The sequence below is a fragment of the Natator depressus genome, chromosome 2 (assembly GCF_965152275.1).
Source record: "Natator depressus isolate rNatDep1 chromosome 2, rNatDep2.hap1, whole genome shotgun sequence".
Lineage (NCBI taxonomy): Eukaryota > Metazoa > Chordata > Testudines > Cheloniidae > Natator > Natator depressus.
In genome coordinates this window covers 249,094,280-249,122,016 of record NC_134235.1, presented here as the reverse complement: position 1 = coordinate 249,122,016, position 27,737 = coordinate 249,094,280, and the positions used below count along the sequence as shown (strand labels likewise).

General features: G+C 44.3%; 1 protein-coding gene across 2 annotated transcripts; it reads right to left on the bottom strand.

Annotated features, from left to right (window-relative positions):
- Nucleotides 1-289: 289 nt before the first annotated feature.
- On the bottom strand, nt 290-27,737 carry CRYGN (crystallin gamma N). Of its 2 annotated transcripts, none has more exons than XM_074943432.1 (4): nt 27,663-27,737; nt 11,260-11,508; nt 8,177-8,322; nt 290-552 (listed from the first exon to the last, which is right to left on the bottom strand). In XM_074943432.1, exons 2-4 carry the CDS (start codon nt 11,422-11,424, stop codon nt 417-419), a joined length of 447 nt encoding a protein of 148 aa, XP_074799533.1. In that variant the 5' UTR covers nt 11,425-11,508; nt 27,663-27,737; the 3' UTR covers nt 290-416. The 2 variants fall into 2 exon arrangements, with proteins under 2 accessions (XP_074799533.1, XP_074799532.1); XM_074943431.1 differs by lacking the exon at nt 27,663-27,737 and adding an exon at nt 11,987-12,022.

Sequence of the window (27,737 nt, the reverse complement as noted above, 5' to 3'; positions counted from 1 at the left end):
TTAAACAGAACAATGTTCCGAGATGTTATACTTGTGGGATGGTGGCTTTTAAAATAAAATAATAATAATGGGCCTGATCCAAAGCCCACTGAAGTCAGTGAAAAAATGTCCAATTACTTCAGTGGGCTTTGGACGAGGTGCAAGAGACTGCATGTGAATAATGTGCTGGTTTAGCATTGCCAGTACTGGTACCTCGTCTGGAAAGCAGCAAAGCCAGCCCATGTGCTCTGCTTTATGAATCAAAGTACTGTCAAAGTACATCTAACCAAGCAAAGCATACCTTCTCTCATGTAATGGGGGAAAAATACCTGCAGCCAACAGCAGCTCTTAAGAATTTATTCCACACTTTGAGGGAGCAGAGGGGAAGATTGAACTCCAGTTTGCACCGGGACATTGTTTGTACAAGAATAACTCAGTTAAAAGTAGTTGACGACTCTTCTGAGGGACTGGATATTTGCACTGTGAGCTTGCCACATGTTAAAGCTGTTGTACTCTCCTCTCTCCACAACGTACATACGGCCACGATAATTGGGTTCCTCATACAGCACCCATCTAAAACAGAGAATGAATGGATTACTCAGGAAAGCATTTATGCAGCACAGTAGTAAAAACCATCTTTGGTCCCTTGCTGAATCCCTTTGTCAGATTTCACCCTGGAAGTTAGGGAGCACTGCTTTGCTAAGGGCACAAGACTTTCATCTCTGGGTCAAATCCCAGTCAATATATTTGTCCAGTTTCAATCTGGACACAGAATGGAAACTGCTCTCCTCTGTGGAGTTAACCTCCTTAGTGCTGTTGGCTCCTTCTCCTTGACTTCTGAGCTCCCTTTTGACTATTCCCCAGCCATCCTGGACCACTCCATCATATTATTTATTATTTGTGTTACAACAGCATCTAGAGGTCCCAACTGAGATCTGAGCCCCATCATGCTGAGCGCTGTACGCACACAGGACGAGACCATCCCCGCCCCAAACAGTCCAAGTACACTCCATCTTCCTGAACCCCCCTTTATCTAGAAAAGTAAACTTGGTTCCCTGTGCCTAGATCTAATCAATCTCTCGCTCTCTCTCTGTGACTGGTGAGAAGTGACCTTCTCAAAGGCCCCTCTTCCATGGAATTCCACAAGGTTCATTTCTTGGCTGGTTTTTTTCCCCCCCAATTTGAATTTAACATGTTGGAAGGTCTTAAACCAACCTCGTGGTTCGGTTAAGAGAGTGCTGCAGGCTGATCATTTTAATCAAAATACAGCTTCTGAACCACATGTTTTGAGCAATGTTCGAATAAACTTTTATTCTAAATGCAAATCGATTTGATCAATGCAGCACACAGCGATCTCCCATTGGAGAAAAAGCATTGATTGGGCCCCACTGTTTGACTTTGCTGTTGTATCTGAAATGCTTTCTAGTCTGAGTACAGGAAATGTCACAATACTTTGGTCAATTCAAATACTCCGGCTCAGTCACCGTTGGAATTTAGTGGAGGCTCTGATGTGAATGTGAATCTAAACAAAATCTTCAAAATTATCGTCAATTATTAATCGCAAGGCTGTGATCTCAATTTTCACAAATTACTTTTGTGCATTATCACCAATTTTTTTAAAAAACAAAAACCTCCAGCTCTTCAATGCTATTCTTGCCAAACAAACAATCTCTTGCAATCACTGAACCTTAAAAGGAACAAGACACGTGTCACATCAGATTATGCTATTTGTGGTACTGGAAGAGAAACGATGCACGACACTGTATGTGGAACAGAAAACATCTATTGAAAGCAAAATACCAGGTTACCAGGCTCCAAAAAGTAGTCATCTCTAATGGCCATATTTCACCCAAAAACTGTCACATTTTCAGCTAGATGGCACTATCTTAGAAATTGCTATGAAATCAAAATCTCAGCAGCAGATTTCATTTTCAATAATGCCTTACAATCGTATTATTATTATTATTTACATTGAAGTTGTACCTAGAAGCCCCAGTAATGGACCAATGCTACATAAGGTAGATGCTATGCTCACTTACACCAAGCTATACCATTAGATGGACAGACTTTTCATTCAAATTACACGCAGTGTACTCATTTACACATAAGATAGGAATCACTCTGGACACTAACCACTGAAGTGCAGCAACCTCTGTGACAGAATTTGGCAGCTGTTCAACAGCACCTCCAGATAAGAACTTAGGACAGGAAGCGAAGATTTCTGTGCCCAAATGATATTGTGCATGGAAAATTAGCAAAGGAACATAATTACCTTCCAAAAGCCACAAGTAGGATACATCATCAAAAGATCCCTGGGGAGCAAAGAACCTTGCATCTCCCTGAAAGCCTATTATGGGAGACAGCTTTGCCTAGTGGATAGGGCACTGGACTAGGAGTTCAGAAGACCTGCATTCTCTTCCTGGCTCTGCCTTTGACCTGCTGTGGGGCCACTTCACATTTGTGCCTCATTTTCACCATCTGTAAAATGGGGATAATGTGACTTACTCTGCATTGTAAAGAGCTTTGAGATCTAGGGATAAAAAATTGTTATATATAAAATAGGATGCATTATTACAAAAGCCCACCCTGTTCACAGGGTAGTGCAGGATGGGATTGAGTTTGGGGGCTGCCAAATGTACGCAGAAGGGTAGTTGCGAGGAAGAGTCTGCTGTTGCGCACACAGTAAAATCCACCATGTTTCTCATCTTAACTCATTGACTGGAAGGGGCTGTGAAATGCTCTGGAAACAGCGTGTTCATGCAAGATAGTGGACGTCATCCCTCATGTTGTTCTCCATATCTTTCACCCTTGGGATGATTCTGAAGTTATGCTGGCAAGATCTGGAGAGAGTTGGCACAGAACCCTCCTTGCCTGGAAGGACAGGCTGGCCCAGCATCGTGGCCCACAGCAGTGTCCAAAGCCCTTTGCAGATGGAAGGATAGACCGACCTGACACAAGGACAGGAGCTGTGTCTAGAACCTGCCTCATCTGGAGGGATGGCTTGTCTTGACATGGGGCCTTTGAGGCTGAGATAAGGGGTGGAATGGGACAATCCTAAAAGAATCCCACTCTCAGCTACATGGAAAGGTAAATTAATATAGAATTTAAAAAATAATTAAATCATTTATTTCTGCGATTAATATGAACAAAAGTATTGGGGGGAGGGATATTGAGCATTGGCCTGCTAAACCCAGGGTTGTGAGTTCAATCTTTGAGGGGGCCATTTAGGGATCTGGGACAAAAATTGGGGATTGTGCCTGCTTTGAGCAGGGGGTTGGACTAGATGACCTCCTGAGGTCCCTTCCAACCCTGATATTCTATGATTCTATGAGTCTATTGTTAAACTAAAAGTGAACAAAGGTATTGTCAATGTTAGGCCTCAAACTTCTGGAAGCTTCAAAAAGCAAGCTCTGCAAAGTTAAACTGAAACTTGAGGTCAGGATGCGCTGCAACCAGATAACACTTTAGGCCGGCTCAAATGTATGAAGATAAACTATGCACCCGAGCATAGCTTATAATATTAAAGCAACCACATTTGAAATAATTGGCTACATAAAGATAAACTATGCACCCACACATAGTTTATAATATCAAAGTAACCACACTAACCACACTAAGAATTTGGCCCACCCTGATTGGTTGGTCTGTTTTAAAACACGGCCAACAAATAAGATAAAAAGTATGAAGGCACAGGACTAAGGTGCGTGTGTTTGATCATAAGGGGACCTCTCTTTGATCAGGAAACCTGACCCACACCCCCTGAACGGAAGGGACATGCACTTCTCGACTGTCTGTACCTGGCCAGTGCGGAAACCAGCCGACTGAAGGGTAATGTATTTTTGGACGAATGCAGGGTAAGGTTATGGAGTAAAGAAGTCTGGTTGCTTGAGCTGAATTGATCTCAAGTTTGTATAGATGCTATAGCGTTAAGAATAGTAGTAGGTAGTTGATGAATAACATTACATGTACTTGTGCTTGTCTTCAGTACAACTTGCCATTTATATTAATCCTTATTCAGTGCTTATTCAGTGCTTTAATCTTTCTTTTCTTATTTTGTCTGTGTTGCTTTTATAGCCAGAAGTCATTAAAAATCTTTTTGGAGGAATAATTAGTAGTTTTATTTTCTCTTATACGGACACTACTCAACCTCATTACATCTGTGTTGGATGGTGGGAAGTAGTGATCACCCAGGGCACAATTAGGGCCCTGATGCGTGTCCCCTTCTTCCTTCATCTCCGCAATTTCCAATATTCTAAGAGCCTATTCCTTGCTTCTAACCCTTAATACTACAGCACAGCTGGAGGAGAGCTTTTTAAGGGCCAAGCAACCCTCTTTAAAGAGGGTTTTAATGGAAAACCTGCACCCTGAAGCTCTCTTTCCCTGAGTCAGCGAGTGAGCATGTGTATTGTCCCCAGTGAGCATTCGCAGGGGCTCTCTCTCCAGGTTTGGAGTCTCAGGAGAACAGATCACCGCAGTGCTGGCCAAGGGGGTGATTCAGCAGCATGCCATGTCAGATTGTGTCATGCACTGGCATGTGGCATGCCTGAGGCAACCTGAATTGATGAGACACGGGTTAATGCAGCCTTCCCCACACTGTGTTTGAAACGCCTTTCTTATCCAGTGAAAGGGACAGTTTAGCAAGAATATCATCTCTGGGATCCTGGGGCAAGAGGGTGGAAGTTGTGTATTGGATCACACGTGTAACTGGCAATCTGAACCATGACCGAAGGTTGTTCTCTTCAGTCAACAGCAACAGATTGCCGGTTATGTGCGTGATCGACCCCTAACTTGCTAGATGGGCAACAGAGAATGGATGTGAGTGCAGCTCCTTAGGGCTTGCCAATGCTCCAAAGGCAGCTGCACCGCTGTAGTGCTTCCATGAAGACATGACCTACACCAATGGGCCCAAACTCCTTTCCCCGCCTCCCCACGGAGCTGGCCGGAGCCCCTCACCCAAGTCCTCTGTGTAGGGCTGGCCTGAGCCCTGCTGCTCCCCCCACCAAGCCCCTTTTTGGCAAAACTGGCATTTGTCATTTTGGTGATCAGTTGGCAAGAACAAGCAAGAAAAATGCCCAGTTTTGCCAAAAATATCAGGAGGTCTGGGGCCAAGGGTTCCCAAACTATTTCAATCGCGCCCCTCCACCAACCCTGTCTGCACCCCCCAGGAGCAGGGGCCAGGAGCAGAGCGGATTTGGGGCCCAGGAGCAGGGCCGCAGTTGAGAGCGGGGCCAAAGCTGCAGCTGGAAGCGGAGCCGCAGCCAAGAGCAGAGCCACAGCTGGGACTGGGTGCAGGGCTGGGCCCCACTGCACCCCCCCGAATGTTCCTTTGTGCCCCGCCAGGGGATGTGTCCCACACCTTGGAGACCACTGCCCTAGGCTCTGATCAGAGCCATCCAGGGAGCCCAGACAACTGTGAGGAGCCCTGCACCTGCCTTGGATGGGGGGGGCTGGGGTGCCCGAGAGCAGCCCCCAGCACATGTCCCTGTCCCCCCAAGATGTGCTGCCCAGGGCAGGTGAAGGGTACAGGGCTCCCCACAGGGGCCCAGGCTCCCTGGGCAGCTCTTACCACAGCCAGCTTCCAGCCAGGCCAAGGGGCGGGGCCTTGGGAGGAAGGGAAGGAGTAGGGGGCAGAGCGAGAGCCCAAATGTTCTTTTTGCCCAGGGCTCCAATAAATCTTAATCCGCCTCTGACGCCCAGCATCAAAAGAATTTGTAGGTGTGGGTTGTGCAATTATCCAGGCCAATCCCCTCCAACACAGACCACCAAATCACATGATGGTCATAGGGCTCCTTTGCTCCAACTTCTTTCAGTAAGATCTTCCCCTTCTTTTCACCCATCACCCTCAGTGAAGATGCTCTCTTAGCATGGAAGCATCATGTGTAACCACAGACCCAGCTGTGCCTTGCACAAGCCAAACACTTCCTGGCTCTGAGAGAATTCTGCGGCTTTCTGCTTCTCCTCCACACACACACCCCCCAACACACACACTTCCAACGAAATGTGTTTGTTGGTAAAAGGAAATGTGGTACAATGAAAACAGAAAAATAACTGATGACATAACAAAAAACAACAAATGTGTTCCTGATAAAAGGAGACAAGTTTTTTCCCCCTGAAAATGTTAATTCCCCTGAAACAGTGACAAAGGGCAAACTCTGCACAACCCTCACTTTGCAAAAGGTTTCAAGGATGTCTGAAAATGTAGGGGAGACAGAAACTGGGCTGATCATAGTTTGCACTGCTACAATGAAGGATCACAAGGCAACAGTGAATGTAGCCTCAGAAGAGTACTGTGATACAGGGAAATATTATTATCCTCATTTTAAACACAGGGAGAATGAAATTCAGAGAGATTATGACCAAAATTGTCAAATATGAGTGACAGAAGTTAGAAGCCTACGTTCACTAGGCAATGAACTGAGTACTGATTTTTCAAAGTGCTATTGAAGTCGATGGGCGTTGTGGCAGCTCAGTGCCTCTGAAAATCACACACACACACCCCTCTTCAAGGTGTGTGACATCAACATTTACATTCAAATTCAAATGCTGTAGCCTTGGCTCATCTCTAAGTACCATGAAGCCACGCTGGGGAATCCCACAGGACTTCTAATGGAGAGTGGGAAAGCGGGAACCATCTTCATAAGGAACCTCCTCCCCATGACAACCTGTAATTAGACAGGTTTCAGAGTAGCAGCCGTGTTAGTATGTATCCAGAAAAAGAAAAGGAGGACTTGTGGCACCTTAGAGAGTAACAAATTTATTTGAGCATAAGCTTTTGTGAGCTACAGTTCACTTCTTCGGATGTGTACAGTGGAAAATATAGTGGGGAGATTTTATATACACAGAGAATATGAAACAATGGGTGTTACCTTACAGACTGTAACGAGAGTGATCAGGTAAGGTGAGCTATTACCAGCAGGAGAGAAAAAACTACAAAAGGTTAGTGGTAGCTATGGTGTTGGCTTTGTGATTCAGACACCTGACTACTAGGAACTGGACTGAGGCCACCAGCTCATTTCACATACGCCACCAAACAACCAGCACATGTAAACACTCACTGCTAACCTGGGCTGGATTCAAACCAGCAACCTCGTGGGTCAAAAGGCTCCATGTCCCAGTAGCAAACCCCCAAAGTGGCTAATCCTCCCAGTCTGTGCACTTATTCAGTACTGTCAGCTCTCTAGCAAACTCATGAAATAGCAAGCCAGATAGCCATTTACTGCACCCAATCCACTACATTTTAACTGGTGGTTGCCATTGTCTGTAGAGAAAAATTATTTTCAACGTAAAGATTTCAATGACTCCTAAACCCTACCAGGAAGAACCGTCACTTTTTGTCTGAAGCATTAGCAACCTCTTGTAGATGTCAAGATTACTCAACTTACATTTAATCCCCTCCCCACAAATAAATGTATAGATCAAGATGACCAAACTTCCTCCACCGGTGCAAACCCTCTCTTCGGGCTGACTCCCACTGAAGCCAATGGGAGTCTTTTCAACAATTTTAGTGGAATAGTCACCACTGCACCCCAGCTCCAAACATGCACTGCCACCCCCAGTCCCAGTCAAGGAGGTTTATTCTTTTGTAACAAAGGTTAAACAAACAACCAGAGTGCAGTCTTAAGTCAGTACCTGGCCCCCAGGCTTCAGGGCCACCCCTCCTACGGGCAGTGCTTAATTTGTAAGGAAAGAGGTGCCAGGGCTCAAGCAATTTTTTTAGTCATTACTGATGCAGTAAGCCCAGAGGTGCTGGGGCTATGAAGTGCCAAGCCTCGAGGTGCTCAGACCTGGCACAGATTAAGCACTACCTACGGGTCTCTGACACTCCAGCTCCTGGCAGCTTCCCAGCCTCAGCTAGCTCTGCTTCCTCCTTGGAGCGGCAGCCGCAGGATTGCTTCCCTGAACTCCCCTCTTGCTCCACAACTCACCACAGGAGTTGGCACCACTCCAGTGTGGCCTTTGCTGCTCGGGGCTCAGCCTGCCACACTCCCCCTTTATGAACCAAGGTGTAGCCCAGCCCTCTTTAATTAGCTGGATTAGGCTCACTTGCTCCAGTCCGAGGAGCTGGGCTCAGTCTATCCACAGAGACCAGCTACCCTGTGACAGAGTGAATTGGGCTTGTGTGGGGAGCGAGCTTCATTGTGTTTCAAGATAGAATGACATAGCAGTTGCATTCCTTTTATGTCCTTTGCTTACTTACGCTCCATCTCCGTACACTTTGATGGCATTGACACAGTTCTTGTTCCAGCCCTGCCCTTGCAGGAAAGAGCAATCTTCAGTGAACTCCATGCAGTGACCACTAAAATGGCTCCCATCAAATATTTCCATTCTGTAATGCTCACCGTGCTGGGGACAAAGAGATTTGAGTAAACTCAAAAGAAAATGCATCAAATTGTTTCCCCTGATTGTAAAAGATAACCAGAAAGCAAGAATGATACCTCATCATGGAAATGTGGCAAAAACCCAACAATAACACTGCCCACCCACGAACACATGCTCACAATACCCACCCAAATACCCACATAAACATACAAATGTCTCTCACAAACAGCTCACTCACAAAAAAGCACACACAAACTCCTCCCCAAAATATACCTCTACTAACATCCACACACCTGCATAACTACTGGTCACACACAAACGTATTGCTCACGCTGTACTTACCACACATACTCCCGCACCTTTCACCTCTAAATCCCCTCCCCCACCAAACAAGTACTTAAACACTGTTCACAAAGACGCACACCACACAAACACTATAAGCACAACCATTTCCCACTCCACATATACATTTAAAAAAACCCCAAAATGCCATACACACACACAAAATATTGGAAATGTGATTGAACAAAAGTATAAGAAGTAAGAACATAGTGCAAAAAAATTTAATAAATCCAAAATACACAGAGGTATTAGATTATTTCCCCAGTTTGTACTTTTCTTCAGTTCCAATCATATCTGTGGTTATTTACACAAGATGTTGTGCCTTTCTTTAAAAAGAAAAGGAAAATATCTTCCCAGAGTCCTAGCTATGAAAGCCTTCAAGGGTGAGTTGAGGTAAATATCTTTGGGGAAATTTTCCTGTCTTCTCCATAGGTATTTGTGATGGAGCTGGTCAAAAGATTTTTTTAAGCAGAATTCAGACAATAGCTAATATATTTTTCATATAAATTGCATTATGCATGAAAAAGCTACATTGTAGTGCCAAAAATCCCATAGCATTCTCCAGCAGTGGAATCTCAGATACCATTCCTGACCAAACATTCTTCCGTGTAACTGTTGCCTGAATTGTTGAAATATTTTAAAACTCTCACTTGTATAAGAGCAATGGAGCACAGGCCTGAGGGGAAGAAAAGCACTCATGCTACTGGCCCACAGATGTTCAGTGGGTCTCCATGGATCTGGAAACAAGGTTCTATGTGGTACCCTTGACACAAGCTCATATTCCCCTCTCTGGATTCTGTATTAAACATTGGAAACTGCCCCCTACACAATAGACTTATAACTCTGCCATCGGGGCACTGCACTGGGCATGCCTTAGGAGTCTCGTTGAAATGTTAATATAAAGACAACCTTTCCCCTTGCTGAATGAAAAGGCCTGGTTCCAACATCAGCCAAAAGAGAGAGAGAGAGAGTCCACTACCCCAAAGATGTACATTTACCTCCCCTCAGGCCAGGCTAAGGGAGTGATGCATCTCACCCAGCAAAGTTAGTAAATCAGCAACAGGCCCCAGGGTGTGCCAACCAAGAATAAAAAAAACATTAATACTAAGGAGGGGTGACAAGGGTCAACCAGTGAAGCACCAAGCATAGGGCTACAGCCAACCTTTGACTTGTACAACACACAAGCTTGAATGGGGGTGACACCGTACAGCCGTCATTCTTCTCATGTGGCGTATCAATTGCCTCCTGGCCCCAATCAATACATCCTTGGCAGAGTTCTAAAAGCAGCTCTGTGCAGGATCCTCCAGCCACGTACGCCAACCAGAGCAGCATGGGACAGACAGCTGTACTGGCTTGGTACAGCTCCCTCTGATATCTTCTCATGGCAGTTTAAAATATAAGAAAAGGTCCCCTTCAGCAGCTTGGCTCATTGGCTGACAAATCCTTAGGGGTTAGTGAGACACCAGATTTATTTAATGGAGAACAGGGCCCTCAGTGGACCTAGTCCAAAGAGGCACCTGTTGATGTTCAGCCTCATTTTCGTTTGCTGGGTACTGGTCAGCCAATAGGAGCTGCCTGTATAGGAGTAATGAGTGGATTCCTAAATTTGAGAGGATGCTCTGGAGTCTAGAGAAGTATGTGTGGTCTTATGTATTGCACATGGACTAAAACTTCACAGGAGATGCACATATCTACACACCCCCCGACCCCATTCTTTTAGGCTAAGTTTTACACAACACCAAAGAAAGCTACAACCCAATGGGACTTGGTGGCTGTGTCAACCTGTAAGTGACCATAACCTGCGAGTAATTTTCTTTAATCATTCTCCCATCAGTAGCAGGTGATGTCGGGATCAAATGGAAAGCTCAAACCAGGTTCAATTTTTTTCTCCAGCTGCAAATCCTCTCTCTTCTTCCCCAGCATGGTAAAGGCTCTCTGCTCTGTTTGTTTGGTTTCTTTGTGTGATCTGGGCCATATTAGGTATTAATTCAGGGGTGCTCAGAGTTTGAAACACAGGAGATAAGGTGGGTGACTTTGCCAGGAGCCTGAGAGCTGTCCCACAGCAACATCCTCCTCTCTGGTTTGCACAGCAAATTGTGATTCCAATGGCCTCTCCTCCCTGTATACACACAGATTGCTAGTGGGTGTCATCAGGAGTTCTGCACACACAGAGAGAGCAGAATATGAGAGTAGAGCCCTGCCTTGTGCACAGAAGTTTGCAATTCATTTGCATGTAAATATTTCATAATATTTAACATTACAAATAAATGCATGTGATGCCGTAGGGGCATTGCCCTCACATATAAAAACCACAGCAAAATCGTACCCCATTAAAACTGCTGACTTGGAAGACAGAATACAGTTTCTGCCCTTGTCCGGAAAGCATGGGAAATTGTTATGCTATTTTGTGGCCTATGAAGACAGTTCATAGAGGGTCTACTTTCCCCAGAATGCTCTTTACTTCCTAATTGTGTATTATTTCTATAAAGCTCGTTTTCTCAGATATTTATTTAGACTCCAGCTAACATGGAAGCTAAAAGCACAAATGTGACCCCCTCAACCAGATATTTCAGTAACAAAAACAAACCTCTTGGAAACTAATTGAAAGTTGGCACTAACCATTCCGACAGGCCTGCAGGAGCCCATGTGATCATTATGGCCATTCCAACGGTAGAAGTTGGGGTATTCCCCATGCTCCAGAACGTATTGCTGTCCTCGGAAGTCTGGGTGACCAAAACAGATCCAAGCTCCACTCTGTACACAGATAGAGTTCACTCGGTTCATGAAACCTCTGTCCTGGAAGTTATCACAGTTCCCACAGACCTCCAGCTTCCTGCCTGTGAAGTATTTGCCCTCATAGAAAGTGATCTGAAATGAGGAGGGAGAGGATGCTGTATTGTGGCACATGCAAACACAGACTGCCTGCTTGTACTATGCATTGTTATTCTGAGCAGATGGGTGTCTCTGGCAGACACAGTGGTTCTTTAATTCTGAGTCCAACCAGAGGAGAACTAAATTGTCACTGGACTATTTGTTTTAATGAGAATTGTAACACAACTCAAGTTTACAACACTGCATGTGGCTTTTATACCACCTCTCTCTTGTTCTTTTGTAAATATAAATGTCTGAACAGGAAGCACAGCTACCAAAGTACACCCCATTCTAGTTGCTCCTTTCCCCTCCTTAACAACTTTGCTTCCATTTCTCCGCATTCATTACTAACAGTATCACCACATGATCTCACTTTGCCTTACCCTAACCTAGGAAAATTCCTACTATCTCAGCCTAGAAAGAACTCTGGCTCTTTGGCCTGAACGGAGGACCAAACAGTTGTTTGTTTACTTACTTTTCCCGAATACTGAGACATTTTCTGCTGGATGCAAACCAAAGCCAAAGCAGAAGCCAAACCAAAAATTTGATCTACAGAAATGTTGGATACCCCACTATATACAGTGAGGAGAGATGAGGCTGGTATCGCGAGATCTGCTTAACAATAGAAATAGGAGGCTTTCAAAAATCATGCTTACTAGGCAGAACTTCCACTATCAGGCCCTGCTGAGTCCAGAGTTTTGATTTAGTGCGTATAATTTAACAAAAGATTTGTTTGGCAGGGATTTGACTGATTAGTGTTGCACATTTTGAGTTCCTTTTAGAGGCCTTTGTTTTTAGAATGGGCAATAAGGAAATTAGAAAAAGGTGGCTGCTCGGAAGTGGGGGCTCTTTTATTGGCATTTTCTTCTTCTTCTTCTTTTTAAATGGGCCGTTGTTTTTCAGCTCACTCTTATCTGCTGGGGCTGGAGATCCCTGGAAGACTCCTTAACAATAATGATTTGTACTTCATCCATCAAAGGAACTGCTTCTCGTCCATCCTTAAAACCTTTTTAGACAGCATTCCTGAAGGCCAAACACCCCCTCTGGTGCACAGAGTCTGTGCTTAAAAACTCACAAAATTTATTTATTATTTGTCATTTTTGTTAATGTTCTGGCATTTTAAAGATGTAGCTAAGCACCAAGATATACATACATAATTTAGGATTAAAATGCCTCCCAGGGATTTTAAGCAAAGGCACCACTGACTGCGTAAATAACAGATTTCACAAATACCAGTAACTATGGCTCCCCGGGCATATAGCTTCACATTCTATAATCCACAAGTTTCTTAAAGGTGGCCAGCAAAAAAAAAAAAAAGAGACTTACTATTACTTGTATTACAATGGTGTCTAGCAGCTCTAACCATGATGAGGGCTCACTGTGCAGTGCTCTGTACAAACACATAGTAAGCCCCAAAGAGTGTACAGTCTTAATAGAAAAAAACCAAAGAGCTGGAGGGGAAAGAGACAAACTGACTTGTTACTGGTCACACAGCAAGCCTGGGGCAGACTGGAATGAGAACCCAAGTCCCCTGGCTCCCAGTCTACTGCTCAAACCATTAGGCCACACCGCCTCGCAATATAGACATCTACCTATTTTTTGCAGCTTTCTTTATGATGTATAAAGAAAGTCTGGCTAAAACTGAGGTTTTTTTAACGTTAGAAAAATAGAAGCCGCCGCCGTATGTAACTGTGACAAGACTGACAATTTCCTACAATATTCTGAGTGAACTTTATTGAATATAGGACTTGTGTACACTTAAAATACTGCAGCGGCACACCTGCACCACTGCAAGTGCACCACTGTGGCACTTCTGTTAAGACACTACCTACACCAATGGGAGGGATTCTCCCATTGGCATAGGTATCCCACCTCCCCAAGAGGCAGGTCTGTCGGTTTAAGTGGGTCACTAAAGGTTGTGGATTTTTCACACACCCCCAGCAAAGTAGTTATACAAACCTAATTTCCTAGTGTAGACTAGGCCTAAATTAAACCTTATTGAATTAAGTTTAATACTTTTGGAATCCTGTTGTATTAATTTAGATGGAATATATTGGTTAAAGGTGTTAACATAACCCAGTCACTGTCCAACATTAAACAGTGATACACAAGGACCAGGGCTTGGTCTACAGAGACTTCAGCCTGCTTAGCACAACAGCAAATACACCATTAAAATACTTTTAACTTTATATTAAAGATACAGAAAAGAAGGGAAAACAGTTAATACTTTACATTTCAAATGCTTTAAGTAAGGCTTTCTTTTAACAATATCCCTTGTTCCCTTTCCCTTTAGCTGTAGAGAGTTTTTAGAAGGAATTCCTCCACTCCTACCCTGTTTCACAGTCTCTTAGTCTGTATTAAAGATGCTAGTACACTGTCTTTTTGGGGAAAAGAGAAGAAGTTAGTTGAGATGGGCTGGGGTTGTCATTGATGATGTTGTTATTAAAGGCCAGTATCAGATGGGAAAGCCCCCCTGTTTGACGGTATTAAAGATGGTAACTATCATTCCAGGTGGTGTTTGGGATTCAGCTGGAGCCTATTGGGGTGGCCATGTCATCTGGGTCCTTCTCTTTCTGGTCCGTTCTGGACACTTCTCAGGACACTTCTCAGGGTCAGGATGATGAAGACCCAGGGGCTCAGGAAACAGTGGGGTGGCAGCCAGGATGGTGAAGCTGGCTCCAGTAGCTTCTGTCTGTTCTTTCCAGCTGTTTTTCGTTTAGTTCTTTCATCCTTTCCTCACAAAAATCTTTTTCTTTTAAGGACTTTAAAAAAAGGATGATGGGTGGAATAGCTCATCCCCTCATTATTTTGTCTACCAATTAGGCTGAGTCAATGAACCAATTTTGGTTCATTAACTTTGGCTTCACATCTCTTGTTTTTAACAAGCGTAATATTAACACTGTCCTTGAATCATATCAGTTTGGCTTTTTGGTTTAGACTAAGTCAGTTACTTTTTCCCATTAATATTTGTTATTGTGGGATATTGTAACGTTTTATGAACTTTTACATGCTTTTTATAGTTGAGCTCACAATTCAGGTACATTTGTAGACCCAATTGTCACAACAGTCCTGTATGGAATCTGGGGGATACTTTAGGATATTATGAATAGCAATATTGTAAAATTGCAATGAGTTATGCCAGATAGGCCATGCAAGATATCTGCAAAAATGTTATAATATGCCAGATATTATAATCTTGTTTATGTGTTTGTATCACCTTTATATTGTGAGTTATAGATATGTATGTATGTTTGTATTTCAAACTTGTGCTATGCTTCTGGGTGACACCCCCAGACAGTTTGGCATCACCGCTGCCTAGCCTGCTTGATGGCCCATTAAGAACCATCAGCTATACAACTGACCCATTGAGAGAAGGCAAGGGATACACCTTATGACTCAGCAAGGCATTCAGAGGCATGCCTATGGACAGAAAAGGCTTCCAAGCTATGTGCTGGGCAGCTTGTGTTTGAAACAAAGGAAGCACAGGCCACATGGCAAAAGACTATAAAAGGCAGTTGCATCTTCTCCATTTGGTCTTCAGTCCTGCTTCTTACCTCTGGAGGAACATTGCTACAAACTGATGCTCTGAACAAAGGACTGAATGACCCATCCAAGCTGTGGCTGTATTCCAGAGGGACTTTCAACCCAGCAAACTCATCAATACCGCTAGGAACCTGATATATGGACTTTGAAGTCTTTGTATGTATGTGACTGTTTTACCATTTAACATCTCTCTTCTTGTTCTTTTTTCTTAATAAACATTTAGTTTTAGACACTAAAGGATTGGCTGGCAGCGTGGTATTTTGGGTAAGATCCAAACTTATACTGACGTGGTCATGTGGCTGACACTTTGGGATCAGAAGAACATTTTCTATATGTGAGCAGAGTTTTTAAAATAACTTCTCACTATACTGGACCTAGGTGCTCACTGGGAGCCAGAGAACTGGAATGCAATAAGGGGGTTGTGTGATTTCTTTTTTTGCTTCTTGGTAATCAGTGTGGGGGATTAGAAGCACAGTTTGTGACTGGTTGGGGAGTTTAACTTCAGTGTTACCCACTAGTCTTGGGAGTATCTGCTCTCCCTTTTGCAGCCTGCCCTGCCCTTGGCATTTCCAGTGAGGGCTGCCCCCAGGCACCACAGAGCACATTGGTGTAGTCATGGCAGGATCCACAGAACCAGATCATTGAGGTTGGGGATCAAAACCCCACGCTATTCCAAATTTGAAATTTAAAACTGAGAGTGTTAAAGGTTAAAGTTAGTCACAATGAGTGATCCACAATCAAAATGGTAAGCCCTGAGAGAGTGTCTTCAGCGTGAGAGAGAAATGGCAGAACTTCAGATGCAAGAGAAGCAAACCTTGGCCCAGCTGGAAAAAGAAGTGGAGGAGAGAGCAGAAAATCTCACAGGAAGCAGATGGAGCTGCTGCAAGCTGAGACTGAGGTTGCCAGACTTAAACTCCAAATCAAAATAATGAAAGAACAGCAGGAACTGTGTTATCCTGGTAGTCCAGCTCCTCTCTACAGCAGAATGTGTTCAGTTTATAACAATGCTGGTATGTTGTTTAATAATGATGTGGTAACTATGTTTAATCAGGGGAATGTCATAACCCACTCCCAGAAAAAGCATGAATGTGAATCCTCTGTATTATCTGTAACTGACAGGGAGATCTGTGAAGGGCAGGTGTTTGACTCCAAGCAGTTGTATGTTTTTAACCAGGTATGCTATAACCAGGAACAGAGTGTCTCTAGCCTTGGGATTATGGAAAATAGCTTTTTGTCCAGTCAGAAAAGCAGTTTATATGGTGAAGAAATTTCTGAATGTCTGTCTAATATCTCAGAACTGAATCTGGAATTAGATGAAGCGCAGAAAGAAGCTCAGGAAAACATTTATTTAGAGCAAATTAATGTTGATGGTCAGTTTGAAGCCCTAACTGAGGAAGATAAGGGTAGATTTCTGGTGGGTAATGGATTGATGGCCAGTGAAGTTTGTGAAAGTGAGCCGGAACAAAGTAAAAGTGATTTGCTTAAAGTAGCTCAGTATGATGAGCCACTGTCTGTGAAAAATTTGGTGTGCAAATGTGGTCGCCCCATCTCAAAAAAGATATATTGGAATTGTAAAAGGTTCAGAAAAGGGCAACAGAAATTATTAGGGGTATGGAACAGCTTCTGTATGAGGAGAGATTAATAAGATTGGGACTTTCCAGCTTGGAAAAGAGACGACTAAGGCCTGGTCTAAACTGGGGAGGGGGGGGAGACACGAGCTAAGTTGGTTTAAGTTATGCAACTTCAGCTTCAAAAATAGCGTAGCTGAAGTCGACGTACTTAGAGCTACTTTCCGCAGTGTCTTCACTGTGGTAGGTTGACTGCTGCCACTCCCCTGTCGACTCCGCCTATGCTTCTCACTCCGGTGGAGTACCGGAGTCGACAGGAGAGTGCTCGATCTATCTCGTCTTTGCTAGATGCGATAAATTGACCCCCACTGGATCGATTGCTCCGGACGTAAGTATAGACTGCCCTAAGTGGGGATATGATAGAAGTCTATAAAATCATGATTAGTATGGAGAAAGTAAATAAGGAAGAGTTACTTATTTCTTCTCATAACACAAGAACTAGGGGTCACCAAATGAAATTAATAGGCAGTGGGTTTAAAACAAACAAAAGGAAGTATTTCTTCACACAATGCACAGTGAACCTGTGGAACTCTTTGCCAGAGGATGTTGTGAAGGCCAAGACTATAACAGGGTTCAAAAAAGAACTAGATAAATTCATGGAAGATAGGTCCATCAATAGCTATTAGCTAGGATGGGCAGGGATGGTGTCCCTAGCCTCTGTTTGCTGGAAGTTGGGAATGGGCAACAGGGATGGATGATGATTACCTGTTCTGTTCATTCCCTCTGGGGCACCTGGCATTGGCCACTGTCAAAAGACACAATACTGGGCTAGATGGGCCTTTGATCTGACCCAGTATGGCTATTCTTAAGTTGTGTTGTGTTAAGGGGCAGGGGAGGTTCCAGCACTCCTGCTGGAGTGTCCAGTTTTTAAATATTACCAACTTATCAACCCTAAGATGATGTTAGGTTGGAGCAAACTCTGGTAAGCTTATTAGCATGTGTGTAGGTTCATTTATTGTTTGTCATCTGTTTTCTCTGTGATGCTTTGTACCTCAAGAATAAAGTAGGCCTGCAAAGGAAGTGGTGTGTGGTCTTTTATAACCGTGGCAATTATACCTGTTAACCATCTCTGAAGAGAAAGCAAGCAGGCGTGCTTGGGCAGCCTGTCTCTCCTGGGAATAACACAGTGAAAGCAGGGAACTGTGCAGCCTGGAAATACCCTAGTCAGAAGGGAGTGAGATGAGGGTCTCCACCCAAGAAAGGCAACAGCTGGGGAGCTGGAAGCTTGACAGTGGGTGCCCTTGCTGGACCTGTGCGGGGAAATACAGTAGTTGCAGTTGCCCTGAACTATGACAGTGACTAATAAAATTATGGTGTCACAGGACACTGAAAGCTGAGCTATTGAGAGGGGAAAGGAGTTCTAGTTTCCCAGACTTTTTTAGACACTTTTTTGTTAGCAACCATTTCTTTCAAATAACTAATGAACCATTTGGAGAAAGGATGAAACGGTTAAAATAGTAAATATTCACACACACCCTTCAATTAAGGTGTAAAAGGCCACACACACAGATCCCCGATACCTAGAGGTCTTCCAGCAGAAACAGGAAATAATAAGGCTTGGCATTCCTAATATTTATTAGGTTAAAAAAAAAGCTTCATCAGAAAGAAAAATGGCCACCTTTAAATGTTTGTAGGGATGCAGGAAACAAGCAAAAAATCTAGTGAGGCATCTCATCAAAATGCTGGCATTATTTTCTAAGTGCTAAATTAGTCACCACATTGTCCAAGGCAAGTAATGAACATATGGAAATTCACATGTTAAAGAGCTACCAAGATCTTATTGCAGTCACCACATCATGAAAATGAGACCTGCACTGTCTATTTAATGCCTGGATAAGCAGGACATGAATTGTACAATAATTTCCACTGTCTTCTTCAGCTTTACATTGCTCCCCAGTTCCAAAAGTGATTTTTGATCTTTTAAGATGGAATTCCTGTGGGGTGTGTCAGGGTTCCCTCCCCACTTTGAACTCTAGGGTACAGACGTGGGGACCCGCATGAAAGAACCCTTAAGCTTATTTCTACCAGCTTAGGTTAAAACTTCCCCAAGGCACAAATTCTTTGCCCTTGGAGGGTACGCTGCCACCACCAAGTGATTTAACAAAGGATCAGGGAAAGGACCACTTGGAGTTCCTATTCCCTCAAAATATCCCCCCAAGCCCTTACACCCCCTTTCCTCAGAGGGCTTGAGAATAATATCCTAACCAATTGGTTACAAAGTGATCACAGACCCAAACCCCTGGGTCTTAGGACAATAGAGAAATTAGCCAGGTTCTTAAAAGAAGGATTTTATTTTAAAAAAAGGTAAAAATCACCTCTGTAAAATCAGGATGGAAAATAACTTTACAGGGTAACAAAAGATTCAAAAACACAGCAGGACTTCCTCTAGGCTTAGTTACAAAAAAAAAAAAAAGGAATAAACCTCCCTCCAGCAAAGGAAAAACTCACAAGCAGAACAAAAGATAATCTAACATGCCTTGCCTGGCTTTTACTCACAATTTGTAATATGAGAGACTTTTAGGGTGGTTTATAGGAGAAGGAGTTTTCTGACCTGATGCTTCTCTGCTTCTCAAGAGAACACACAAAACAAAGCCTTCAAGATCTGAAAGTATCTTCTTTCCCCATTGGTCCTTTTGGTCAGGCGCCACCCAGATTATTTGAGCTTCTTAACCCCTTACAGGTAAGGAGGAATTCTAGGCTACCCTTAGCTGTATGGTTATGACAGGGTGAATGTCTCAGGATGGCTTTGCCAAATTCGAGAACACATCAGCTGACACTAACAATGTTTCTTAAGTGCCATGCTGATGGAGGCACTGTGGTGGCAGCTGTCACTGGTGTTTAGGGCTTGGTGACCAGGGGCTATCCCCCATCCATCTTTTTGTTGTATCTACCTGTTGCCTTTCATCAGACACATTGACCGTAAGCTATTTGAGGCAGGGAACTGACTTTTCAAGAGGTGTGGGTGCACTACCAAGCACACTGGGGACCTGATCTCTGACCAGGGCCTTCTGTACTACCACAATGTAAATATGAAATAATAGCAACAAACAAGTAACAGACAAGTCACATCAGAAAATACTGCAAATAGAGAGAGAGATGTATGTGAAAAATAGTATATTGAAGAATCATAAGCACAGGCGTGGGTTTCTTGAACTAAATGTTTAACTTCTATTAAATAAAGGAAAGGTTGCCAATGAACGAGACCTCAAAACAGCAGTAAGCAGCTTTCAGAACTAGTGCCCTCTTCTTGAAGCTCACAAACTGCTCTGCCGCTCAAGCTCCATTTCTAGGTTTAGACGTGTGCAGGCTAGAACAATGCATTACCTTTTGTGTGCTTCCAACCAGTAGCAACACAATAGATCATGTCTCCAGAAAGAAAAATCAAACAGACAAACACACAAGAGAAAATATGGATTCCCTCTGTTGCAGTGGTCATTTTCAGGGGAGTAAAAACTAAGTGGAGGGTGTGAACCTTAGATTTGGAATTTGGGTTCAAAACAGATAAGTACTGAAGGTGTTGATTTTTATCCACACTAACCAAACCCCTTGGGAATGAAAAGTCAGGCTTGAAATCTCACAAGATAATACTCTCCCCTGAGCTCTTGAACACTTCCTGTCCTAATACAAGCTGTAAATACAGTGGAATGAATAGGGTACATAGCCACTCTGCTTCAGCTCCAAGCCGGACACTAGCAGTGGTGGGAAAAAAGTAAGCAAATATTTTTGAGCCTCAAAAGAGGCTTGGATTTGAAATGGCCCCAGGTTTAGGGATGAGGGTTGTTGCCTATCAACCATCCCTAACTTACATGAGAGTTGGAACCCTACATTCAGCTTGGGTAAAATTTTCAACAGCTCCTAAGTCACATAGGAGCCTAAATTCCATTGAAAAAATCAGTGGACTAAGGTTTCTAAAGTCACTTCGGTGATTTTCAAAAATGGGACTTTGGTTGCTTTTGAAATTTTTACCCTCTATCCTGTTCCCTCCCTCTGATACCTGGTTGGAAAGTCTATTCTATATAGGGTCTTACACTACACTCATCAATGTAGTATCTGAGCACCCTCAAGTATTCAAGTCTTATGGGATACGCACAATACTGCGGGGCTAATTCCTCAGACTAGCTATAATGAGCAGACGTACAGCAAGACTGTCTGGCTGCGTGCAGGTCATTTTTGCATTCACAGCAACGCTCAGCAAGAGTGCTTGCACAGCATTTTGAAAATATGAACATTGGCTGATTAATCCTCAACTTTCCTGGGAAGTAGCCAAGTGTCATCAGCCCCATTTCACAGATAGGGACATTGAGAAGCAGGGCAGCCAAGGTCACAAAATGAGTCAGAGGCAGATCTCAGGAGTTCCTGCCTGCCAGACCTATGCCCAAGCCACTGTGTTGCTTCACCTTGACCCCATGCATGACATCAGCCTTTCATATAGAAAAGAAATGGATTCTGTGTTTCCAACTGGATTTGTATTGCTCAGTTCTTGGCTGGCTCAGAGATGGAGGTATGGGGCAAATTCACATTAGCTCTGCTCACACCACCATGCTTCCTCAGTCTACTGTACCGTGAATGTTCAGAGATCAATACTTCTGCAGATCCCTCTGGTTCTGCCTGCCCCATGCTGCTCATGCCACTCTGACCTGCCTCCCCTGTTATAAGTGATTTATTCCTGCTCGAGCTGTTTTGCATATTAATATTTTCTTTTTCAGTCTCCATATCACCCTGGGAGCTAGTCAGGCATGAAGGACACTGCTGTAGCCCTAAAGAGGTGGCAGCTATCCCCAGACACTTCTGCACTTCAGAACCAGGCATGTTAGCAGTAACCAGGGAATGAAAAGGCTGTTGTCTGCTTTTTCTCCCTCATCACTGTGCATCCCCTCCCCACTCATTAAACACCAATGCATGTTGTTTTCACTGTGAATGCTGCCATGCAATCCACTACAAGCTCCCCGCAACCTATGCTGTCATCCTTCACACCCCTCTTCAACAATCTGTCTGTTCGCACTCCCTCTCCATTGCCTTCTGTGCTGGCATCAAGTTTATTTGGAAGACAACTCACAATTTCACCATTTTATTTGAGCATGAGCTTTCGTGAGCTACAGCTCACTTCATCGGATGCATAGCATATCGTGGAAACTGCAGAAGACATTATATACACACAGAGACCATGAAACAAAACTTCCTCCCACCCCACTCTCCTGCTGGTAACAGCTTATCTAAAGTGATCTTCAAGTAGGGCCATTTCCAGCACAAATCCAGGTTCTCTCACCCTTCCCCCCCCCCACATACACACATACAAACTCACTCTCCTGCTGGTAATAGCCCATCCCTCTTTGAAACCTCTCTTTATAATGCACATGATAATCAAGGTGGGTCATTTCCAGCACTAATCCAGGTTTTCTCACCCCCCCCCCACACACACCCCCCTCCAAAAACCACACACACAAACTCACTCTCCTGCTGGCAATAGCTCATCTTACAATGTGCACAGCAATAATCCAAGTTTAACCAGAACGTCTTGGGGGGGGTTTTGTAGGAGAAAAACAAGGGGAGATAGGCTCCTGGCCACTATGGATGTAGAAGCCCTCTACACCAACATTCCACACAAAGATGGACTACAAGCCATCAAGAACACTATCCCCGATAATGTCACGGCTAACCTGGTGGCTGAACTTTGTGACTTTGTCCTTACCCATAACTATTTTACATTTGGGGACAATGTATACCTTCAGATCAGCGGCACTGCTATGGGTACCCGCATGGCCCCACAGTATGCCAACATTTTTATGGCTGATTTAGAACAACGCTTCCTCAGCTCTCGTCCCCTAACGCCCCTACTTTACCTGCGCTATATTGATGACATCTTCATCATCTGGACCCATGGAAAAGAAGCCCTTGAGGAATTCCACCATGATTTCAACAATTTCCATCCCACCATCAACCTCAGCCTGGTCCAGTCCACACAAGAGATCCACTTCCTGGACACTACAGTGCTAATAAACGATGGTCACATCAACACCACCCTATACCGGAAACCTACTGACCGCTATTCCTACCTACATGCCTCCAGCTTTCACCCTGACCACACCACACGATCCATCGTCTACAGCCAAGCTCTGCGATACAACCGCATTTGCTCCAACCCCTCAGACAGAGACAAACACCTACAAGATCTCTATCAAGCATTCTTACAACTACAATACCCACCTGCGGAAGTGAAGAAACAGATTGATAGAGCCAGAAGAGTTCCCAGAAGTCACCTACTACAGGACAGGCCTAACAAAGAAAATAACAGAACGCCACTAGCCGTCACCTTCAGCCCCCAACTAAAACCCCTCCAATGCATTATTAAGGATCTACAACCTATCCTGAAGGATGACCCAACACTCTCACAAATCTTGGGAGAAAGGCCAGTCCTTGCCTACAGACAGCCCCCCAACCTGAAGCGAATACTCACCAACAACCACATACCACACAACAGAACCACTAACCCAGGAACCTATCCTTGCAACAAAGCCCGTTGCCAACTGTGCCCACATATCTATTCAGGGGACACCATCACAGGGCCTAACAACATCAGCCACACTATCAGAGGCTCGTTCACCTGCACATCCACCAATGTGATATATGCCATCATGTGCCAGCAATGCCCCTCTGCCATGTACATTGGTCAAACTGGACAGTCTCTACGTAAAAGAATAAATGGACACAAATCAGATGTTAAGAATTATAACATTCATAAACCAGTCGGAGAACACTTCAATCTCTCTGGTCACGCAATCACAGACATGAGGGTCGCTATCTTAAAGCAAAAAAACTTCAAATCCAGACTCCAGCGAGAAACTGCTGAATTGGAATTCATTTGCAAATTGGATACTATTAATTTGGGCTTGAATAGAGACTGGGAGTGGCTAAGTCATTATGCAAGGTAGCCTATCTCCCCTTGTTTTTCTCCTACAAAACCCCCCCCAAGACGTTCTGGTTAAACTTGGATTATTGCTGTGCACATTGTAAGATGAGCTATTGCCAGCAGGAGAGTGAGTTTGTGTGTGTGGTTTTTGGAGGGGGGTGCGTGGGGGGGGCGAGAAAACCTGGATTAGTGCTGGAAATGACCCACCTTGATTATCATGCGCATTATAAAGAGAGGTTTCAAAGAGGGATGGGCTATTACCAGCAGGAGAGTGAGTTTGTATGTGTGTATGTGGGGGGGGGGGGGGAAGGGTGAGAAATCCTGGATTTGTGCTGGAAATGGCCCTACTTGAAGATCACTTTAGATAAGCTGTTACCAGCAGGAGAGTGGGGTGGGAGGAAGTTTTGTTTCATGGTCTCTGTGTGTATATAATGTCTTCTGCAGTTTCCACGATATGCTATGCATCCGATGAAGTGAGCTGTAGCTCACGAAAGCTCATGCTCAAATAAACTGGTTAGTCTCTAAGGTGCCACAAGTACTCCTTTTCTTTTTACGAATACAGACTAACACGGCTGTTACTCTGAAACCAAAAATTTCACCATTGCAATCCTTCACGCTTATCATTTGCTTGATCTATATCTCAAGTTAAATTGCCTTGATCTTTATCTCAAATCAATGGCTTTTCTCTTTACCTCCAAAATGTCATCTCGACAGCATGTTTCTGGTCAGGAAAATTACCTGTCAATGACACTTTCTTACTCAATAAAACTTGTGTCTGGGTGTGCCCTTCTTCCTGACACAGAAGGGATAACATAGTGGTTTGAGACTCACCTTTGAAATCTCTAGGGCAGTGGTTTTCAACCTTTTTTCATTTGCAGACCTAGGGTTGCCAATTTTTGTTGGCTGCATTCCTAGAGATTTTATCACATAACAATTTTTAATTAAAAGATTAATCTTTAATTCCTGGAGACTCCAGGCCAATCCTGGAGGGTTGGCAACCTTATTGCAGATCCCTAAACATTTTTGAATGGAGGTGAAGACCCCTTTGGAAATCTTAGACATAGTCTGCAGACCCCCAGTGGTCTGAAGACCACAGGTTGAAAACTATTGCTCTAGAGTATTAGACACCAGAGGTTCAACTCAGGCCATATCATGGCCAGCTGAATCCTTCTTGGAATTTGATGAGGAGTGTTGTTCAGAAAAGACCTAAAAATAAGAATATGAAGCTCCTGTGGCACTTATAGAAAGAGCTGGAGCTTGATGGAGTGTTCTTCAGCAAAATCCCTTTCAATCTATTGTGCTTCCTGATGGCCTCCCCTCTTCCCCATGGGTAGCTGCACTTTAGAATCCTTCTGGATGAAAGGTGCTATCAAAAGGATGTATGATTTTTACATGTGAGTGAGTTGGATTTTAGTCTGTCTCCTACATTGCCAACAAAATTGTCCACTGAATTCTAATTACAGCTCTTTATTAATAAAACTCAAGATTCATATGGGTCTCAGTTCAACAAAGCTCTTAAATAAATGCTTAACTTTAAGCACATGCTTAGTCCATCCCTATTCAGCAAAACAGAAAGTTAAGTATGTGTCTAAGTCATACTGACTTCAGGGGATCCAAGTCTGTGTTTAAGTACTTTGCTGAATCAGGGCCAGAGTGCTTTTCATCTTCAAAGGATGCAGTGAACATGAAATATCACATAGTGGTAGGCCCATGCATAGGTATGCAAGGGTGTTGAGGACACACTGAGCCTTGGACCCTTCCACACAGAAGCTGGCTATAGTTGTAGCCCTCACTACTCATCATTGGCTCTTCTGCAGGCACTAGGCTGCTCCAAAAAGGGGAGGGAGGGTCAGTGTCTTGTCCCTTTCACACAAGCCAGCAGCGTTTGTCAGCTATGAAGGGGGCTGCGTGCTGCCACCCACCTCCCAGCATACACACATAAAAAGCAGCAGGAAGCATTTTCCCTCACTGAGGCATAATGACTCCCAGAGCTCCCACAGAGCATTGTGGAGCTCCACCTCCTATTCAAGGCTATGTCTTAATGATACAAGCTGACCCTAAATAATCAATCTTCACTATGTCCCTGGGAGAAGGAACCCAGCTTGACTCTCAGACCCCAGGATGACACTGCAGTGCTGGAAGGTAGAGGGCAGGGGAAAAAAGCAGTTGGCCAGTTTACGTCAAAACATTTGATGCGGAGGCCGTTGTGAGAGAAAAGAGCACTCCACAATGTCACTGCTATAGAGTCACATCTCTGACCTGCATCCTGCAGACCTGATGACAGGACATGGCCAGAACAGAATGAATCACACTTGGGTTTGAGAAACCCCAATACCAACATGCTACACTTGTGGCAGTCAGAATACAGATGCCTGGGTCTTACCCACTGCCTCCCAATGGTCCAGCCCTTCTGCTTTCTCCCTCCACCCCCCACACCTGTCTCCCAATGGTCCAGCCCCTCTGCTTTCTCCCTCCACCCCCCACACCTGTCTCCCAATGGTCCAGCCCGGCTGCTTTCTTCTTCCCCCCCGCCCCCAGACACCTGCAAACCAGTTTTTCAGAGACAAAGACACACTAGCACCCCAGCCAGGTGTTAAAAAGCTATCACCAGCTTAAGCAGCCATTCTTCAGCAATGGGAAGGTGTAAACAAGAAATTTCCATTTCATCCAGAGCCAGTTCAATCCTGTAATGGGATCACCACCCACCTTTTGCAAGCTCCCCCTCTGGTTGGGTGTGTCCGCAGGCTTTAAACCACTCCAGCCCTGATATGGGGCCTTATCCCCAGTGCTTCCTCCCTGGAGACATTATCTTCCTGTGGCCCTCCCCAAGCTCAGTCCCTACTCAGTCCCCACCGCCAGCCAGGAGCTCCTTCATTGCTCCCTGGGTCCCTGCTAGCAAACTGTTTTAGGCTCAGTCCTAGCAGCCAGCCAACCAGGAGCCTCTTGCTCCCCCTGTCCCTGCCAGCAAACTGTTTTTAGTCCTGCTGCTCTTCCAGCCAGGCACACAGCAATCCTTTCTTCTCCAACTCCAAGCAGCAACTGCCCTGTCTCTGGCTTCATAGCTCCTTTTTATAGGGCTGGGCCCTGATTGTCTGCTTCCCCTGCAGCCACGCTAGCCTGCTTGGAGGACCTTCTCCACTGCTTCTTTCCTACCATGGGTGTGGCAGAACCCTAAGGCCTCAAGCAGGGGGCCTTGTCCACTCCATTACAAACCCTCACATCCACAAGAGCCTACTTGTCACCTGCACCTCAGTTGGGGGTAAACCTCAAAGAGGAGACAGTGGTATAAGAGAAAGAGACAGTGAGCTCCATTTCACCTCTCCTCATCCCATCTCTTTGCTCATGACATCAACGACTCTCAAAAAACTAAACTAAGGGGAGATGTCCCTATCTGAAAGGAGACCCAGCCTGTGACATTTACAACAGCGTACGGTTAGACAAAACCTTTGCTTTTAATGCAACTTATCTTGTTAAATTAGGTATTAGCTTGCATATTATTCTTTTATTTTCTTTTGTAACCAATCCTGACTTTTATGCATTAATACTTGTAATAGCTTAAAATCTATCTTTCTGTAGTTAATAAACTTAACTTACTGTTTTATCTTAACCAGTGTGTTTGGATTAAAGTATGTGGGAAGCTCCATTTAGGATAAGAGGGCTGGTGCATATATCATTTCCTCTGATGAAAGGACGGACTGTCTGTGAACTTGAACTGTTCAGTAGTGTGCTGAACAGTACAAGATTTACATTTCTGGGGAGACAAGGCTGGGACTAGAGAATTTGCAGGTGTTTCCCTGAAGTTTAATTCATGAGTGCCGGTCAGAGTGCTCATGTATTTAGTTGGGAGTGAATTTGCATGCTAATGGCTGTACGAGCAGGCCAGGTGTGGCTGTTCCGACAGCAAAGCAGTGTAAAAGGCACCCCAGGCTATTCACACCGCTGTTCAACAGTCCAGATTGTACCCAGGGGAATGCCACAGCTACCCACGCTCCCTAACTCTATTAGCCACTCACTGTACATTCACTTACATTTAAAAAAATCTATTCTAGAAAATTTAAAAAAAACAAACAGACCCTTGGTTTTTCTCACAGTCAGCGTTGTTGCTGCTCTTGCTCTTGGGAAGCGGGGTGGTAGGTAGGTGGCAGCTG

Excerpts from the sequence above, each read along its gene's own strand:
- CRYGN (XM_074943431.1), bottom strand. The coding sequence starts at position 12,007 with ATGTCTCAGTATTCGGGAAAA. Across the intron at positions 11,509-11,986 it reads TGTCTCAGTATTCGGGAAAA|ATCACTTTCTATGAGGGCAA; the intron begins GTAAGTAAACAA and ends TCCTCATTTCAG. Across the intron at positions 553-8,176 it reads AAAGTGTACGGAGATGGAGC|ATGGGTGCTGTATGAGGAAC; the intron begins GTAAGTAAGCAA and ends TCTCTGTTTTAG.